General features: G+C 42.7%; 1 protein-coding gene across 2 annotated transcripts in view; it reads right to left on the reverse strand.

Moving 5' to 3' along the window:
* Nucleotides 1–10810, reverse strand: part of BCKDHB (branched chain keto acid dehydrogenase E1 subunit beta) — a 268641-nt gene extending 257831 nt beyond the window's left edge. Inside the window, exon 1 of one of the 2 annotated variants that reach the window (XM_075554842.1) lies at nt 10568–10808. In XM_075554842.1, the coding sequence (XP_075410957.1) occupies nt 10568–10772 (205 nt within the window). In that variant the 5' untranslated portion in view covers nt 10773–10808. Of the gene's footprint in view, nt 1–10567 lie in introns of both variants that reach the window. The other variant, XM_075554844.1, reaches the window with a different exon arrangement.
* Nucleotides 10811–20123: the final 9313 nt, after the last annotated feature.

Raw genomic sequence — 20123 nt, forward strand, 5'->3', positions numbered from 1 at the left:
TCCAGTGAACTCAGGGGCTTGCGTTCGATAGAATAAATGAAAGAGCCTGTTCCTCACTGTGTTAATCCAGGTACACTAGAGAAACAAATCCATAGAAACTCATATGTATATAAAAGAGAGTTTTACCCCTCTCCCCAGAAGAATTCACTTCAGGGGACCACACCGAAGCTACAGCTCAGGGAGAGGGACAGGTTTGATCAGAGCACACAGGAGCAAATGAAGGGAGAGGAAGAGAGAGTGGAGCACATCCTGGCCCACCAATCCCTGAGGACAAGGCTCCTGCTCAGAGCAGCCAATGCACGAAGAGGACCGTAGGGCCGGCCCCACTACGAGACGCAACGTCCCTCACTAACCCATAATGCTACAGGGGACAACACTGGAGACACAGTGTGGGAATTGTGCCCAATCTGACCCTATCACACCGAGGTGAAACACTAAAGGTGTGCAACAGAACAGCAAGGGGAGAAGAGCAATGAAGTTCCCAGGAAATACCAAAAATAGACTTTGGGGCCAGGGCGTGGTACCCCATCAGATTCAACCAGAAAACACTCCTAAAGCTCAACAAACAGACCTGGAACTAGTTATAGGCTTTTTTTTCGTTTCTTTGTCATTGGTTTCTTGTTGTTGTTGTTGTTGTTGTTGTTGTTGTCTTTTGCTTTGTTTTGCTCTGTCTTGTTTTTGTGCATATTATCTCTGCATGTCTTTCTAGATAAGATAGGTGTTGGGATACACAAGCTACAGGAGAAAACAATGGAACCGATCACAAGGACCTACATATAACCCGCTCCCTGGGGAACGGACAACAGACAATGGGTGAAGGGAGAATTGGACAATGTAAGACATGAAAAAATAATAATTTATAAATTATCAAGGGTTCGTGAGGCAGAGATGGGGAGGGAGGGGGAAAATGAGGAGCTGATACCAAAGGTTCGAGTAGAAAGAAATGTTTTTAAGAATGATGATGGCAACAAATGTACAAATGTGCTTGACACAATGTATGGATGTATAGATTGTGGTAAGAGTTGTATGAGCCCCAATAAAATGATTTTTTTTTTCAAAAAGAAAGCATCCCAACCCAGCCAATCCAAGGCCATAAGTCCAATATTAGCCCATATGTCCGATACCAATGCATTAAAGTCCTCTTCAGACTCACAAAACACATGCAATGACACCGAATGCAGGACGATCACAGGCCAGTGGTTAGAAAGTCTTTGGATCCAGTGGCATTGTAAACATCTCAGCGCTGGCAGGGGTCTCTACATGGCTTCTCCAGCTTCAGAGGTCTGGCTGTATCAGAGTAGCTCCATGTGACTTCTCCAGCTCAGTGCACTAGTTTAGTTCCATGTGTCTTCTCACCTGCAATGTCTCTCAGGGAGTGAGCAGAGAGATAGTGTCTCCTGCCTCCAAGAAGGAATATAGAATTTCCCAAAATCCTCAGGAAAAGGTCATGCCCAGAGAGGTTTCATGGGCAATGATCCGATGGACGGACTAGACTCCACCCCGTCACTTTAATCCTCTCAAATTGACACCAGATTATGTGACTACCACCCTCACACATAGTAAAGCTATTCTCTGCCTCAACCCACCAGGGTGTTTCAACATCCAGTTTAAGCTTCTAGCTAATGGGTAAGCGCTAGTAGAAAATGTTAAATATAGCCATTTTCTCCTCCCTAGATAAACAAAACCTAACTGAAACCTGAGACATTTTTTCTATCATTCCTCATCAGTAGTTTAAAAAATAACATGAGACAACAGAGGTTCTTCAGCAGACCAAGAAGTTGTCAACATTTTCATTTTACTTGGATCCACACAATGCAATCCATGGAAGCACCAGTGAAGAAATCAAACAAGATCTTGCACTGGACAAATCTGCTGCAATAGATCTCTTTAAAGGGTTAAAAATAAATTACGACACTTTAAGGAACAAGGTCTGCCAAGCCGTGATATTTCCAATTACCTCAAATTCATGTGGAAATTGGATGATGAATAAAGAAGACTTAGGAACTCCTGCAGTTGAATTGTGAAGCTGGCAAAGAAGATTGAATATATCATAGATTGCCCTAACAACAAATAAATTTACCCTGGACGGAACACAGCTGGATGTTCCTTAAAAGCAAAGATAGCAGTACTTCATCTTGTACTGTGGACGTGTTACCCAGAGGCATCAGACACTGCAGGAAGACCTCATGTTGGAAAAGCAGTGGGTCAGTAAAAGAAGAGGAAGAACCTCAATGAGATGGATTGACACAGTAGCTGAAAAAACGGACTCAAGTATGGAAACGATTTTCTATACGAGACACTGAGGGTGTCTCAGGACCAGATAGAATTTTGTCCCATCTACATGGGTTGCTATGAGTCAGAATCAACTGAACACTAGTGATTTTACTGGGAGCAGCTAAGTGGTTAAGTCCATCATCCTTTCACTTAGCAGCAGCAATCATCAAATCATTCCATTCGGCTTTTCATGCCATATCCTCTGTTTCTCCCAACAAATGATCTTCACTTTCCTAATGAGTCTGGATAAAAAACTGGGGGACAATAGGGATTAATTCAGCTGTGAGTGACTGTAACAGTATTGATTGCCATCTTGCTGGGCAGAAAGTCAGCCACCTCTCATAAGCAGCAAAGGAGAAGACCCAGGGTTGGAGCACGTCCTTTGGAACCTGAGATCCCGCACGTTGACCCTTCTTGATCCAGGAGACAGATGTAACACGAGGAGTAGAAGAGCAGCAGCAGCAGAATCGGGAGCCACAGCGTGACACAGCGCAGCACACTCCTCTGCAGACAAAGCAAGTAAAGCTGAGTGCTTTGGGGCAGGAGTAGGGTACCTTTGTGCACTTAATTGGGGAAGCTGGGTTTGCAGACCCTCAAAGCTGGAACTGAGCACCTTGGAGTTAGGCTTTCAGTGAAATGGCACATCTTTTAGGCATTTAATGGAAGCACTGAAAGAGCTTTGCCCATTGCCCAAGAGGGCAGAGCCCAGGCCAAGAGGCTGATGGCCAGAGAGAGGCCTATATTCTAGCACAGGAGAGAAGGAATCATCCTAACTGAACAATTGAGCTTATTACATGAAGATTGTAACTTACTAACTTCCCTAATAAACCCCATAACTGTAAGCATTTCCTATGAGTTCTGTGAGCCCACTACTATGAATTACCCAACCCAGCAGAAAAAAGAAGAGTCTAGCAGTAGACTGAGCAATGGGAAAGTGCTGTAGACAGAGCAGTGGCTGAGCACTTCCCCGCAGCACCACCAGGCCTCCTCAGTTGGTAGAGGGGTTTGAAATGTAGCCAGATCTGACTCAAGAACCCTAGCTCTTAGTTTCTGTGTAATATTGTCTCTAAAACACTCAAATCCTCCAAGATGACACCAAAAAATGGGATAAAGAAGAAAACTCTAAACCAAATTCCCAGTCTATAATATGGGAAAGAAATGTAAAGTAAAATACAATGAAAAAGAAGGACCGCTGTCTCTTTTCAAATGAGATACCAAAAGAAAAAAAATATACTATTTTTAGGGAAAGCAAAGTTTGAGGCAGAGTTGGAGAGGGTGCAAAATGTTCTGTGACAGATTGAAAATTTTATTAATGGTACAAGAAGCAACATAGGAGAGCAGTAAAGAGCATGGACTCTTGAGCCAGACTGCTTGAAAATGGCGTGTGGCTCCATCTCTTAGGAATGCTGTGACCTGGGACAGTATACAAAAAAACTCTCACTACCATCGAGCCAAGGGGACTGACAGCCTTGGTGGTATAGCGGTAATACACTGGACTGCTAACTGCAAGGTCGGCAGTTCAAAACCACCAGCCACTCCTCAGAAGATGGGGCTTACTCTCATAAAGTTACAATCTCAGAAACTCATAGGGGCAGTTCTACCCTGTCCTATAGAGTCACTATGAGTCACGACAGTATGAATGTGCAAAAATAAAAGTGTAACCTAATTGTGTCTATTTCCTTGACAGTAAAATATGGACACTAATAGTACTTGAATCACAGCACCGTGTGGGAGATGAAATGGGATGATAAATGAAAGGCACTACGGAGAGTACACAGCACACAGTAAACAAAAATCAAAACCTACTGCTACGGAGTCAAGTCCAAGGCATTGCCACCCTACATAGGATTTCCAAGGATGTAATTCTTTACAGAAGCAGACAGCCTCCTTATTTTCCCAAGGAGTGGCTGGTGAGCTTGAACCGCCAACCTCTAGCTTAGCAACCCAATGTTATCCTATAGAGCCACCACACATCTAGGACTAATAGAAGTATCTCCTACCATTGTTTTTATCATTCTGTTGGTATCAAGATAAGGCTTCGAGGAACTAGTCAGAATAGAGAGAAGTGACAGGAAGGAAGGAGGAAAAACGGCTCACGTTGGAGGCAACTCTAGAAACAAGAGGCAAGCAAAGACACTCTCTCCCCGTAAGGTTTCCCAACCCCGACATAAGGGATTGTGGCGGCATGTGGGCAATGCCTGCCTCATAGTGTTCTTTTCTGCCAACACTTCCACCTACAGAACCCCACTGATCAGTGTGGATGCCTCCTGACATTACCTTCATGAACTCACAACAGGATGGGCACACTAACAATATTTGGTCTTTTTTCCTCTGGACTTTTATCCTGATTTCCTATTCCTCGCCTCTTACAAATCCACTGCGTATGAAGCTCACACTTTCTGATCTTTTACACACGCAGTTCCCTTCCCTGTTGACAAAGTCATTGTCTTTTTCTGGAATCCAGATTTTTAGCTTTCATGGGTCCAGGGGTGTCCTTTTATAGGCTGGCTACAAATCACAATACATGCATTATTGACTTGAATTTATGATTCTTGTTAGTTTTCTGTTGTTTGATTTTTTTTAATGGTTTTCTGTAGATGAACTACAAGATAGGCAAATCTACAGCAACAGTAACTGGATTAATGGCTCCATGTAAGTATGCCAGGGGAGGTTGGGGGGAACTGGGGAGCAAATATTGTTATTAGAAAACATTTAAAAGTGTTCTACGTGATTGTGGTGATGAATGATGTGATTTAACTATTTAATTGTATGACATGTGAATTACATGCCAATAAAATTGTTGGGGGAAAATTATTTTAACTGAAGTATTTTTAAAAAGAAAAAAGTTCCTAAAGACCACTTGTGAGTCAAACAATAATTCAATTAAACTAGTGTAGCCGAAGGGCATTGTCCTCTTTTGGAATAATTCAGCAAGCTGAATAATTCAGCCAGTTGAAGACCCCAAAGATCACACTGGGAATTATGTGTAAAGTAAATCAGAAATTATCTCCACTGTTCTTGAAGACAATTGCTATATGAAATTCCTTCCTGATCACAAATTTGTTTACCAGTTATATTCCCACTCATTTTCCATGGCAATGCTCATAAGATTTGGTGACAGAATTTTGGAAATTCATCTTTGGAATATTTCTGACACTCTTGGTCAATTGTTACTATGATTTACAAATCATGCCGCCAATAATCTATCAGTTTCTATGATGTGCTTATTATGATTTTTGTTTTAACAACTCTAATACTAGAAAATAAAAATCCTCATTCCTGCCATCGATAGGACAGGGTAGAACTGCCCTGTGGGTTTCGAGACTGTAGCTCTTCATGGGAGTAAAAAGCCTCATCTTCCTCCCATGGAGCAGCTGGTGGTCTCAAACTGCTGGCCTTACAGTTAGTAGCCAAAGCGTAACCTACTCCGCCACCATGATCCTACCAACCTATGTAAGTAGTTCTCTATTTGTCCAAGGAGTCTGACGGTGGCACTGTCCAAGGCTGGTACACAGGAGAAAGAACGCAGTCTGCTCTCTTAAAACTCGAGTCTTTGAAACCCTGTCTCAGGTCACAATGAGTAGGGAAAGGAGGCCTGGTGGCGCAATGGTTAGGAGTTGGGCTGCGATCTGCAAGGCTGGCAGTTCACTCTGCCAAAGAAAGGGCTCTCTATTCCCATAAAGAACTACAGGACCGGCATGGAGCAGGGAGCCAGGGGAGAGGTCTGAGGGCCGGCCCCAATCCCAACTACTTGGACACCTGCCCCTCCCCCCAAGAAGAATTTACTTCAGAGGACAGCACTGAAGCCACAGCTCAGGGAGAGGGACTTGTCTAATCAGCATGAGAGCAAATGAAGTGGGAGGAAGAGAGAGTAGAGAACACCCTGGTATTTCCGCTCAGAGCAGTCAATCCACAGAGAAGACCAGATAGCCGGCCCTACTATGAGACAAGACATCCCTCACTGACCCATAGCCCTACAAGGAACAACACTGGAGACACAGTGTGGGAATTGCGCCCGATCTGATCCCACCACACAGAGGCAAAACACTAAGAACGTGCAACAGAACAGCAAGGGGAACAGAGCAACAAAGTCCCCAGGGAATACCAAAATTAGACTTTGGGGCAGGGCTTGACACCCATCATATTCCAATGGAAAACACTCCTAAATTCCAACAAGCAGTCCTTGAACTAACTACAGGCTTTTCTTTTTGGTTGTTGTTGGTGGTTGTTGTTGTTGTTGTTTTTTTGTCGTCATTGGCTTTTTGTTGTTGTTGTTATTGATGTTTTTTTCTTTTGTTGCTTTGTTTTGCTCTGTCTTGTTCTTGTGCATGTTATTATCTCCACAGGTCTGTCTAAATAAGATAGGCTGAATGAACAATCTGGGGGAGAAAATAACAGGACCAACAGTTCCGGGGGAACACGAGAGAGGGAGGTGGGGGAAAGGAAGTGGTGTTAACAAACCCAGGGACAAGGGAACAACAAGTGATCCATATTGGTGGTGAGGAGGGTACAGGAGGCCTGGTAGGGAGGGATCAAGGGTAATATAACCGAGAGGAATTAATTGAAAACCAGATGAAGGCTGAGCATGATAGTGGAACAAGAAGAAAGTAAAAAGAAATAGAGAAAAGAACTAGGAAGCATTTATAGAGGTCTAAATAAAGGCATATACATATTTAAATATACTTATATATGAGAATGGGGAAATAGATATATGTGCATATATTTATAGGGTTAGTATTAAGGTAGCAGATGGACATTGAGCCTCCACTCAAGTACTCCCTTGAAAGAATATTTTGTTCTATTAAACTGGCATTCCATGATGCTCACCTTCCCAACACAACCGTTGAAGACAAAGCAGGTGTATAAGCAACTGTGGTGAAGAAAGCTGATGGAGCCTGACTATCGAAGATAAACATGCAACCATCTAGCTCAGAAGCAACAAAGCCCACATGAAAGACGCACACCAGCCTGCGTGATCACAAGGTGCCGAAGGGATCAGTTATCAGGCATCAAAGAACAAAAAGTCATATCATTGTGTGCTCACCTTCCCAATACAATCGCTGAAGACAAATGGGTGTATAAGCAAATGTGGTGAAGAAAGCTGATAGTGCCCAGCTATCAAAAGATATAGCATCTGGGGTCTTAAAGGCTTGAAGGTAAACAAGCAGCCATGTAGCTCAGAAGCTACGAAGCCCACATGGAAAAAGCACACCAGCCTATTTGATCACAAGGTATCAGGCATCAAAGACCAAAAAATCAAATCATTGTGAATGAGGAGAAGTGCAGATTGGGGACCCAAGACCCATCAATAGGCAACTAGACATCCCCTCACCGAAGTGTTGTGGGGAGGAGACGAACCAGTCAGTGTACAGTGTAGCAATGATGAAACATACAACTTTCCTCTAGTTTCTAAATGTTTCCTCCCACCCCACTATCATGATCCCAATTCTATCTTACAATTCTGGCTAGATCTGAGGATGTACACTGGTACAGATAGGAACTGAAAACATAGGGAATCCAGGGCAGATGACCCCTTCAGGACCAGTGCTGAGAGTGGCAATACCGGGAGGGTGGAGTGGAAAGGGGGAACCAATTACAAGGATCTACATATAACCTCCTCCCTGGGGGATGGACAACATAAAAGTCAGTGGAGGGAGTGGATAAGATATGACAAAATAATAATAATGTATAAATGATCAAGGGTTCATGACAGAGAGGAGAGTGGGAGGGAGGGGTAAAAATGAAGAGCTGATACCAAGGGCTCGGGCAGAATGCAAATGTTTTGAGAATGATGATGGCAACAAATGTACAAATGTACTTGACACAATGGATGTATGTATGGATTATGTAAGTTGTACGAGCCCCCCAATAAAATGATTAAAGAAATAAACATTTTTAAAAAAAGAAAGAAAGAAACTCATAGGGACAGCTCGACCTTACCCTGTAGGGTTGCTATGAGTCAGCATCAACTCGATGATTGTAAGCATGGGTCAGAATCAACTCAATACATTTTAAGGGGTAAGTGTGTAAAACAAGCAAAAATAATTAGTCAATACATAATATCCAAGTATCTGTTTGTATACGCTTCAAGATTTTATCATGTCATCCAATATTCACATTCTTACATATGTATATTGAAGATAAGCTGGCAATTTGAACCAGACATTAAAAGCCCAACATATAATGGGACATCCCCTCACAGAAGGGTCACAATGGAGTGATCTGTCAGCCAGGCACAGTATAGCACCTATGAAACACACACTATTCCTCTGGTTCCTTGAGGTTTTTTCATCCCCCACTATCATGACCCCAGTCCTACTTTTCACTGTGGGCTAGACCGAAACACGTGCATAGGTACAGATAAGAGATAAGAGCTCACGACACACAGAATCTAGGAACAGGAATGGGAGTATCGATACAAAAAGCTAGGGGGAAGGTGGGGAGAAGAGGGAAGGAAGGGGGAACCAACCATAATGATCAACGCATAACCGAGGCCATCATTCCCCCAGGGGGAGGAACTACAGAAGTCATGGGGGAAGGGAGACAGCAGTCGCTGTAAGATATGAAAATAATAATAATTTATCATTTATAAAAGGTCACAATGGGGGTAGGGAGGAGCTTATACAAAGGGCTCAAAAGAAAGTAAATGTTTAGAAAATAATGATGGCAACAGATGTACAAATATGCTTGATAAAACTGATGTGTGGATTGTTAAAAGAGCTGTAAGAGCCTCCAATAAAATGATCCTTTAATAAAAAAATTTTTAAGTCCTTCGTGTTCATATCTCACAGTCAGAAATCTCATCCCTGGAACTCTATTTCAAACAAAATAGGGTATTAATACTAATCCATCTTACTTATAAAGCAACTAACCCACAGTTACAGGTGTCAAAAAGAAATGCTAAGAGCTTCAGTTTTAACCACTGAATTATAGTGTTGGTACCTGAGGTAATAAACCTTCTTCTAAAACTAGCTTATAGAAACTACATTACAATATTGGAAAATGCTTCTCATAAAACAAGGTAAAATTGTATTTATACTACAATTATAATTATGGAAACTATATTTAACTAGAAACATCCCAAAATTTAGCAATTTTTACATCAGTAATTTTTTCTTATTTTTTTACATTAAGAAACATAAATGTGATATCATTTACCCCAATCTTAGTAATTTAATAACCGTGCAAAGGGATGATTAAAATAAAATTACTTGTGCTGTCTTCTCCAGTACTGCACTAAAGGTACTGGTTTCCTTGCTCTGCCGTTGGACTTTGAAGTTCATCTTATTGGTGAGATGCTGCTAGTCACCCAATGTTACCATTCCACACAACTGAGACATCCTGTAGTTGTTTTTTCCACATCTAGTTTTACAGACCTTTAAAATAGTAGCTCTGGAATTTAATCAAGTGGATGCCAAAGCTGAACCTACCACTAATACATCTTTGCAACATCAGGCAAATTTAACCTCAAGAGCTCACTGGCACTAACTGTTACAGGGGACGGTTGTCACAGTAAGGTTGTGATTTCATGCAAATGTCTCAACCCAAGGCACAAGGTGTTGGAAACGCTCAATAGAGTTCACTCCCACCGTTGACAAATAAAGACTTGTAAATTTCCAATGTCAGCTCCAGCATGTGAACAGCTATTGGACAAGGACAAGGGTAAACGTTTTAAATTTATTGTTTCATGTTCTGTGACAACTATTGGTTCTTCCAGGGGACATAAATGCACACAAGGGGAGGGGTTCCCACAACTGGAGGCACTGGGTGGCTTCCTCCTCCCATCACCTCCACGGCTTGCCCTCCTGGACAAGGTTGCAGCCTGGCCCAGCCCGAGCTCACAGACGAAGACTGGGTTCTTCGCTATCTATAAGAACCTGGTTCTCTGACCTTGAGAAACGCAATTTGGTTACTCAGCTTTTATTTAGCTGGCAAAGGCAAATATTTTGTTTTCTCTGTTTATTGTAAAAATCACTGTCTAAACTTAAGGCTCCAGCCCGGGGCAAGCTGGGATGCATAAGGCCTGAGCTGGGAAAGCCGGGATGAGGAACAGAAAAAGCATCGTGTTCTCTGGGTGCCTCCCGGCACCTTGGCCCTCTCGCCCACCTCCGGGGTACAGGGGACGTGGGGGGGAGGGGGGAGCAACCACACTCATACCAAACGAGCGCGTCAGGGAAGCCAGCGGCCGAGGGCGGGGGCGAAGGGGGTGCGGAGCCGGCGCGGGGACAGCCCGGGACGCCGACGGCTGGGGCCCCAGGGTCCGCGGGGCCGGACCCGGCAGCCCCGGGCTCACCGTACTCCTGGCTCTCCGGGTCCGGCTGGAAAGTAAAGTGGGACACCTGCCGCCTCCAGATCGCCTCCCCGCCGCGCGCGCCGACCGTGGAGGGCAGCAGGAAGGCCCGGGGCGGCCCCCCGCCGCCGAGGCGAAGCCGTCGGCCCTCGGGCCCGACCCCGCGGAGCCACAACAGGCGACCCGCCTTCGCTGCAGCGACCGCCATCCCGACTCCCCGCCGCCGAGGCTCGCAGGCAATGCGGAGCGCTGCACGGCCCCGCCCGGATAGAGCAGCAGCCCCAGGGGCGTCCTCATTGGTCCCGCTAGCGGGGCGGTCTCGTGTAGCAGGCCAATCCGAGTGCGGGACTCGGGGGTGGGGTCGGAGACCGTGATGGCGGAGCTGCGGACGCGTCTGGTGCGCATGCGAAGCGGGGGCTGGTGACTGGCGCGAGCTGGTTGTTCCTGGTGGGTGGAGCCTTGCCAAAGTCAGTGGGCTGTGCTCAGAACTGGGCTATAAGTAGTTGGTGTTCTACACTCTGGGTTTCTTTTCAGTGCTATCTCAGTGTCAGTGGCTTTTTCTTTTTAAAATGTATGTTTTCGTTTAAAATGTAACTTTCTCTCCCCACCCAATGGAAATCTAAGACAATGAAAGGTTTTTTCCACTGTTACCCTAGAAGTCATGCATGGTCAAGGTTACTCAATAGCATTGGTTTTGAATGACCAAAGCTGCCGGAATCACTGCTCCAAGTCTCCACTCTGGTAAACACTCCTTGAAATCCTTAATAATATTTACACGGATTTTTGTTGATTTTTTTTCAGGATTTAAAAAAACAGAAACGTGTGGACTAAAATTAAAATGGCTGAACTGATTCTAAAAGCCCAGAGGTAACTGTTCACATAGATTTGTTAGGTAGCTTAGCCTAGGGAATTGGGATGTCCATTGACGCATGCCCAGGAGAGCCAGCATAGGACAAAGCTGGATTTTCCCACCGGTGGGCACGATGGGCGTTAAACCTGGATCAGCCCACCTGGGCCAGGTGATTGCAGTTCAGCCAATGGGATCAACCTTGGGTTCTTCACCACGCCTCCCCTGGGAATCCTTGAAAAGGCAAGAACCGAGAGGGAGAGGGGCTTGTATTGTCTGGTCTTCTTTGTGGGAGGAAAACTTGGGAGAGAGATCCTTGCGTGACCCTGAGCAGTCTCTGACAGGCCGCATGGTCAAAGGAATCCTATGGGTGCCGCGTAAAACCTGAAGCTTCTTTTAACTCTCATTAAATTCACTTGGATCAGGAGCCAGGCTTCGGCGTGAATTCTTTCTCGTGTGGAGCCAAGGACTGAGGTTGGAATCTAGCCCGGAGAGAGAGACCTTACAGATTCAAACCAACCCTAAATTTTTAAAAAAATAATAAAGAAAAGAAAAGCTCATAGCAACCCTATAAGACAGGGTAGAACTGCCCCTGTGGGTTTTTGAGACTTTAAGTCGTTCTAGGAGAAAGCCCAGTCTCTTTCTTGCGGAGCTGTTAGTAGTTTCAAACTGCTGACCTTGAAGTTATCAGCCCAACACATAGCCACTACACCAGCAAAAGATCATTAAAAAGACTAAAACGAAAAAAATTTACCAAAGTGGATGATCGAAGAAATTTTCTTTTGAACTTGGACTATATAAAGCAAATGGAAGAAATGGTGAAGTACAGGACCAGAACAGAACATTTCAAAGGGTAGTTCAAGAAGACAGTGTAAAAGTATTATCATGAAATGTGCAAAGACAAAGTTAGAAAGCCAAAATTGAAGAACATGCTCAGCATATCTCCATCTGAGAAACAGAAAAAATTCAAGCCTTAAGTTGTAATATTAAAAGATTATTCTATGGGGAATGTTGAGCAATGCAGCAAGTATCAAAAGACAATTGAAGGACTATGGAGTCTTGTACCAAAAAGAACTGGTCAACATCAACCATTTCAAGTGCTAGCATGTGGTAGTTACATAATCTGGTGTCAATTTGAGACAGACAAGTGAAGGAATGGAGTCTAGCCTGTCAATCAGGTCATAGCCAATGAGGCCTATTTGTGGGCATGGCCTTCTGAGAACTCCTATATTGCTCCCTGGAGGCGGGAGACAGTCCCTCTCTCTGCTCACTCCCTGTGAGACATTTCTGATGAGAAGCCACATGAAGCTACCCTGATGTAGCCAGAGCCCTGGGAGCTGGAGAAGCCATGTGGTGATCCCTGCCAGCTCTGAGATGCTTCCACTGCCACTGGATCCACAAGACTTCACACCCACTAACCTGTGATCTTCCTGCTTTTGGCATAATTGGAAGTGTTTTGTGAGTCTGAAGAGTAATTTATAGATTTGTATCAGACATATGGGCTAATATCAGACTTATGGATTTGATCTGGACTGGGCTGTCCAGATTAATTCAATTGCTCTTGTATATAAAGCTCTTTCGAAACACATATGAATGTCTATGAATTTGTTTCTCTAGTCTACCCAGACTAACACATAGCATATGAACAAGAACCAATGCAAAAGGAATCCTAAGCTGCACTAAAGTCATTAATGAAAAACAAGGCTCCTGGAATTGACAGAATACCAGGTAAAATATTTCAGTAAGTGGATGAAACACTGGAAGCACTCACTCATCAATGCCAAGAAAATTTGAGGACAGTCTACCTGACCAGCAGTGTGGAAGAGATTCGTATTTGTACCCATTCTGAATCAAAGTAACCAAGAGAGTGTGAAAATTATTTAACAGTATCATTACTGTCCGATGCAATAAAATTTCCCTGACAATAATTCAACAGTGGCTGTAGCAGTGCGCTCACAAGGAGTTGCCAGAAATTGAAGCTGGATTCACAAGAAGGCAAGGAACAGGGGATATCATTGCTGACACAAGACTACCAAGAAGATGTTTGTTTGTGTTTTATTGACTATGCAAAATTGTCCTACTGTGTGAGTCATAACAAACTATGGATAGCCTTGAGAAGAATGGAAAATCCAGAACATTTCATTGTGCTCATATGGAACAAGAGGCAGTCCTACAAACAGAATCAGGAACTAATGCTGCATGGTTGAAAATCAGGAAAGCTGTGTGTCAGAGTGGTATCATCTCACTATACTCACTCGATCTGTATGTTGAGCAAATATTCTATGAAGCTGAACTATGAAGAAGAACACAGCGTCCGGATTTGTGGAAAGCTTATTGACAACTTGTGATATATAGATAACACAGCCTTACTTGCTGGAAATGAGAAGGACTTGAAGCACTTGCTGATGAAGATCAAGGATTTTACCCTTCGTTATGGGTTACAACTCAATGTGAAGAAACAAGAATCCTCTCAACTGAACCAATAGGTAACAACATGATAAATGGAGAAAAGATTGAAGTTGTCAAGGATTCCGTCTTGCTTGGATCTGCAATCAATGCTGATGGAAGCAACAGTCAAGAAATCAAAGGATGTATGGCCCTGGGTTAAGGTGCTGCACAACGCAGCTTTATAAAATGTTGAAGAACGAGGATCTCACTTTGAGGACTAAGGTGTTCCTGACCCAAGTCATGATACTTTAATGGCAAGTTGGACAATGCCAACAGGGAATTAATGCATTTGAATTGGGCTGTTGGCAAAGAATATTGAAAGTTCTGCCAAAAGAACAAACAAATCTGTGTTGGGATAAGTATAGCCAGAATGTTCCTTTGAGATAAGGAGGACAAGACTTTTTTTCATATGCTTTGGTCATGTTATCAAGAAAGACCAGTCCCTGAAAAGGTCATCATGTTTGGAGCTGCAACACTGGCTCAAACATAACAATTATGAGGATTACACAAGACCAGGGAGTGTTTAGTTCATTGTACATAGGATCACTATGAGTGGAAACCAAGTCAAAGCACTACTTTGAACGATGTAAAGAATACTGTTCACTCCAGATCAGTAAGTAATCATGAGTAAGCCTTTGTTTATCTTGCTTACTGAGCACTCCTTCCCTATCAAAACCATCAAGTCAATACTGACTCATAGCGCACCCCCCCATGGAACTGCTTACAGGAGTAGACAGCCCCGTCTTCCTCCTGCAGAGTTGCTGGTGGTTATAAACTGTAGATTAAGTGAATCACAGCCCAGTGCATAACCACTATACCACGGGGCTCCTTCCTTATCAAGGATTATAAATTTGTAGGAAGGTGTTGTGGGGCTGGAAGAGAGAGATTTCAGCTGTACCTAGAGGCACAATCTAGGACATGAAAAACTGCAATTGTTCAGTACAGGTTAATCCTTTACCATTAAGTCGATGCCGACTCATAGCAACCACATAGGACAGGGTAGAACTGCCCTGTGAGTTTCAGAGACTGTAACTTATGGTGAGACTTCATCTCTCTCACTTTGGACATAATAGGAGAAAACAGTCCCTATAAAAGGTACCATGTTTGGAAAAGTAGAGGGTTGTTGACAAAGAGAAGAGCAGCAACCAGACAGACTGACACAGAGACTGCAACATAGCAATGATTGTGAAGATAGGACAGAGCCTGTTTCGTTCTGTTGGACTTAAGATCACTGTGAGTCAGAACCAACGTGAAGACAACTACCAAAAGTCCAATTCTATATGTTCTCTTCCTCTACCTCATCAGCTAGAACATGCCACTAACATGTCTTGGAATGGCACTACCTGTAGCATCACTTGCCCGCTGGTACTGCTAGGTAGTCAGAATGGGGACAAAGTGGGGTTGTCTCCTCAAATGCCTGCCTAGGGGAGCCAATAATGGAGCTGCAGGGAAATCAGGCACCCATTAGATATCTATGGCAAAATCCAAAGTGAGCATGCGCAGACTAGGACCAACTAGGCCCAGGTGACACTCAACCTGCACACCACCTAGGCATATGACATCACACAGGTGTGCCTAAACTCAGCCAATCAGGTTAGCCAACACCCTCAACCCTGCGTCCTCAACCAGTGGGGATAACAGCCTACCAAGGGCAGCCTACAGCCTCTTCTCCTTCAGGTGTGCTCTGCTCAGAGGGTGGGAATCTCACCCGGGTACAGGTGAGCAGGGCCGCTTGCCCTCTTGGCCTTGGGATTTCCTGGTTCCACAGTGTGGTTTCGGACTCTCGTTCTGGTCATCTTTCCACGTGGTTTTTCGCACTCATTCGCAAACTCCTGTGCGATTTCTGCGCAGCCTTATATGTACGGAAATAGCATGTACTTTTTGAGACACTAATACCTGAAACTTCCCTTTCCCTCATAAAAGTCACTTGGGTTACTAAAGTGTGTCTGCCCATGAATTCTTTCAGCTTTGCAAAGCAAGAACCGAGGTAAAATCATTCCAGAAACCTAGCAGTACAATTTTTTTTAGTTGAGCATAAGCGAGAAATAAATTTCTATTTTTAAGCTACTGAAATCCAGCAGTTATTATTTTAACTACAGCATAACCTAATCTATGGCAACAGACAGATCCTACCGCAGACATCCCAGTTTAACCTAGGCAGGCCCAGGTAAAAACTTATAATGTTACAACCGGTTGAAACCCAAAAGCTAAAATGCACAAGAAGCGTGAGAATAAGTCTGTTATCCCTCTAGTTAAATTGTTCTTCTCGTGGTTAAAGCTTTTTGAATATGTTATTCCAGTGAATAAGTATGTGTTTTAAACAGAACGCATCTCCTAAGTACACGCCAACTACTCTACATGATATTCAGTTCTTCTAAACCAACTGTAGCTCTCCAGGAGAAAAAAAAAACAACAATAATGTACTTATTGAAAACCAGTAGATTTTTTTCTAGCATGATGCATACACATAGCCACATTTGCAATTATTGTACATTCAAATTATTTCAACCATGAGTTTGGCTTTTTACAATTTCTATCTTACATTAGATTTTGGAATCAACAAATCTACAAATGACATAACTCTTTTCTATTGAAGAATATAAAATGCATTCACTATGTCAGCATCTGAAAACAACCTGGTGAACAAGGTTGGTGAACAACGTGGTGAACCAAATAAGCACTATCCTTATTTTATAGGTGAGAAAACGGCAGATCAAAAAATCGAAGTTATAATTTAAATTTTACAGAAAAATCCCTAAAGAACCTTGTTCAAATTTCCAATTTCCTGCGCCCTACAAAGACAGATTCTGATTCACTTGGTCTGGGGTAAAGCATCTTCCTTTTTAATAAGTTTCCCTTGACCAACATCTTTTGATAGGTAGTCCGCAGAGTATACAGAGAAATTCTGTAAATACCAAACAGCCTTTACCTCCACAGTGTTCTTTATCTAATCCCCTAGTCCCATGTGCTCTTTTCTCAGTAGGGTTGTTTTATTGCAGCCTATTGAACTTAACTCTGGCTAATTTAATAAAAAATATAACTAACAGAATATTTTAAATGACCCACAAATTAAAGAGAAAAATAGCACTCGACCAGTGGTGAGAGTGGTGATACCTGGAGGGTGGAAGGAAGGTGGGATAGAAAGGGGGGAACCGATTACAAGGATCTACATAAAACTTCCTCCCTGGGGAATGGACAACAGAAAAGTGGGTGAAGGGAGACATCAGACAGTGTAAAATATGACAAAGATAATAATAATTTATAAATTATCAAGGGTTCATGAGGGAGGGGAGAGCAGGGGGGGGGAAAGGAGAAGCTGATATCAAGGGCTCAAGTAGAAAGCAAATGTTTTGAGAATGATGATGGCGACAAATGTACGAATGTGCTTGACGCAATGGATGTATGTATGGATTGTGCTAAGAGTTGTACAATCCCCAATAAAATGATTTTTAAAAATATATAAACCAACAATGTATAAATTACCAAGGGCACATGAGGAAGGGGGGAACGGGGAGGGAGGGGGGGGGGAGAAGAGGACCTGATGCAAAGGGCTTAAGTGGAGAGCAAATGCTTTGAGAATGATTGGGGCAGGGAATGTGCGGATGTGCTTTATACAATTGTTGTATGTGTATGTATGGATTGTGATAAGAGTTGTATGAGCCCCTAATAAAATGTAAAAAAAAGAAAAGGAAAAAAAAGAAAATGATTAGGGCAAAGAAGGTACAGATGTGCTTTATACAATTGATGTATGTATATGTATGGATCGTGATAAGAGTTGTATGAGCCCCTAATAAAATGTTTTTAAAATTTTTTAATAAATTAAAAATTAATAAATAAAATAAAAATATATAAACCAAGGTAGCACCGGATATCTAGAAATGAAACAATAATAAATTAAGAGAGCTTTAAGAATAGTATCACTCCTAAAATGAATTAGCCCAGCTGCTTCAAGACTGATGCATTTGAACGATGGTGTTGACAAAGAACATTGAAAGTACAGTGGACGGCCCAAATAAAACAAACACTGTCGTGGAGAAAGTACAGCTTGTTCTTAGAAACAAAGATTGGGGGAGAGGGCAAAAAAAAGAAACAAAGATAGCAAGGCTTTGTTTCCCATGCTTCAGGGATATTGTGAGGAGAGATCCTTCCCTGCAGAAGAGCATCATGCTTGGTAAATTAAAGGGGCAGCACAGAAGAAGAAGACCCTTGACAAGATGGACCGGTACAGTGGCTGCAAACATGGGCTCAAGCATAGTGAGTGAAAGGATGGTGCCGAATGGGGCAGTGTTCTGTTGTGTTGCGAACAGGTCTCACTATGAGTCAGAACAGACTCAAGGCACTAACAACATTTCATCTCTCCCTGAGTGATTTTGTTAAAGTGTTACTTCATGGGACAGAGAATGCAATTGGCTCAGATTAGTTCATTGCCATCCCTCGGTTATGGCACCAAGACTGCATACATACCAAGTTGTTGCGTTTTTTTAAAATCAAGACTTGTGTTGTTGTTGTAAGGGCCACCGAGTCCTCAAAGTAACATCTTTGCTTTTCAATATTCTGGAGAGGTTTTGTGCAGAAGGTTTATCCAATACAACTTGCTTTTGATCTTGACTGCTCCTTCCATGAATATTGATAGTGGATATAAGCAAGACAAAATCCTATACAACCTCAATCTTATCCCCAGTGGTGAGGTTGTACATATTTACAAGTCCACCAACATGTATAAGAGTTCCAATCTTTGTGAACACTATCTCCAGCATGTGTTGTCTCTGTGTTTTTGTTTTTAATTGGACTGTTGTGAGAATGAGGTACTATGTCATCATTGTTTTGATTTGCACCTCCTGGATGGTTAGTCATCATGAGAATTTCCTCATGTATTTGTTAGCTATTTGAGTGTCATCCCTGGTGAATTTTTTATTCGTGTACTTTTCCCATCCTTTAATCAGATTATTTGCTTTTTTTCTTATTGAAAGTTTTCAGAGTTCCATGTTGTGACATTGCTAAAGATTTTTTCCCCCAATCTGTGGGCTCTCACTTTTTTGATGAAGTCTTTTGAGGTGCATAACTGCTTTATTTTTAATTGGTCCCAGTCATTTATTTTGGAGCCTTGGTGATTTAGTGATTACTTGTTGGACTGATAATACAGCAAGGTCCACAGTTCAGAGCCACTAGGTGTTCCATGGGAGAAAGAGGGCTTTCTATTTCCATAAAGAGTTACAGTCTCAGAAACTCATTGGTGCAGTTCTACCTTGTCCTATAGAGTCAATATGAGTTAGAATGGACGTAACAGCAGTGAGTTGGATTTCGTTTTTTTTTTTTTTTTGTCATCTACTTTGTCTTCCACTGTGTGATTTCTTTATTATATTAGGTAGTCCTTATGTGCCCTGCAATAAGATCCTCAAGTTTACCCCAATTTGCTCATCAATGATCCTCATATCTTTGGGATTCACAGTGAGTTCTCTAATCCATCTTTTATGTGTGTGCCTGGGGTGAGTTATGGATCCTGTTTCATTCTCTTGGAGATGGGGATCCAATTTTTTTTAGCACCACTTGTTGAAGAAGTTGTCCCTTTCCCATTTTATGTTCTTTGGTCCTTTGTTAAAAATCAGTTGCTTTTAGGTAGATGCTTGTCGGGGTGAGGGGGTCCCCAACATTTGAGGGTGCCCTCAGGAGTGACTTTGGGACGTGGGAAAAATTAAAGACAGACAACCGGGCACAGGGGCTCCTTGTCCCATGTCAGGACTGAGAGTAAGAATGTATTTTCAAGTGGGTATATATAATGGAGGTTACAGGTCTTTCATAAGGCTTGCACGTAATACAGCTAGCGTATTACATAGTTAATAGGTGCTATCATAAGCGGGTAAATTAAAAAACCAGCAATGAAGTGAAACATTGTTTTGAACTAGTGCTAGTTGACCTTGAAACCCCCTGAGTCATCCCAGGGGTAGCAGATCTCTGATCAGTAGTATCAGCAAGAGGTGACAAAGCAGTTGGCTACAGAACTTGATTGCTTTTATCTACTGGAAACCTTTAGGCATTGGGAAGTAGCCAGACAAAGAAATGATTCATCTGATATGGTAACTCCTTTATGACAGTTCTTTCATTGGGGTTTATTGGAGGGACTGTGTCCAGCCATGAGAATGTGTATTAAGATGTATGTATATCTCAAAGCTGTGAGAATCTTCCCCCACCAGAGTCAGCTTTCCAGACCCATAATGATGAGCATGGACGATTTAGCTGCATGATATTCTCATGTAGTCCCTCAGT

This window comes from Tenrec ecaudatus, chromosome 7 (assembly GCF_050624435.1).
Source record: "Tenrec ecaudatus isolate mTenEca1 chromosome 7, mTenEca1.hap1, whole genome shotgun sequence".
NCBI classification, from domain to species: Eukaryota; Metazoa; Chordata; class Mammalia; order Afrosoricida; family Tenrecidae; genus Tenrec; species Tenrec ecaudatus.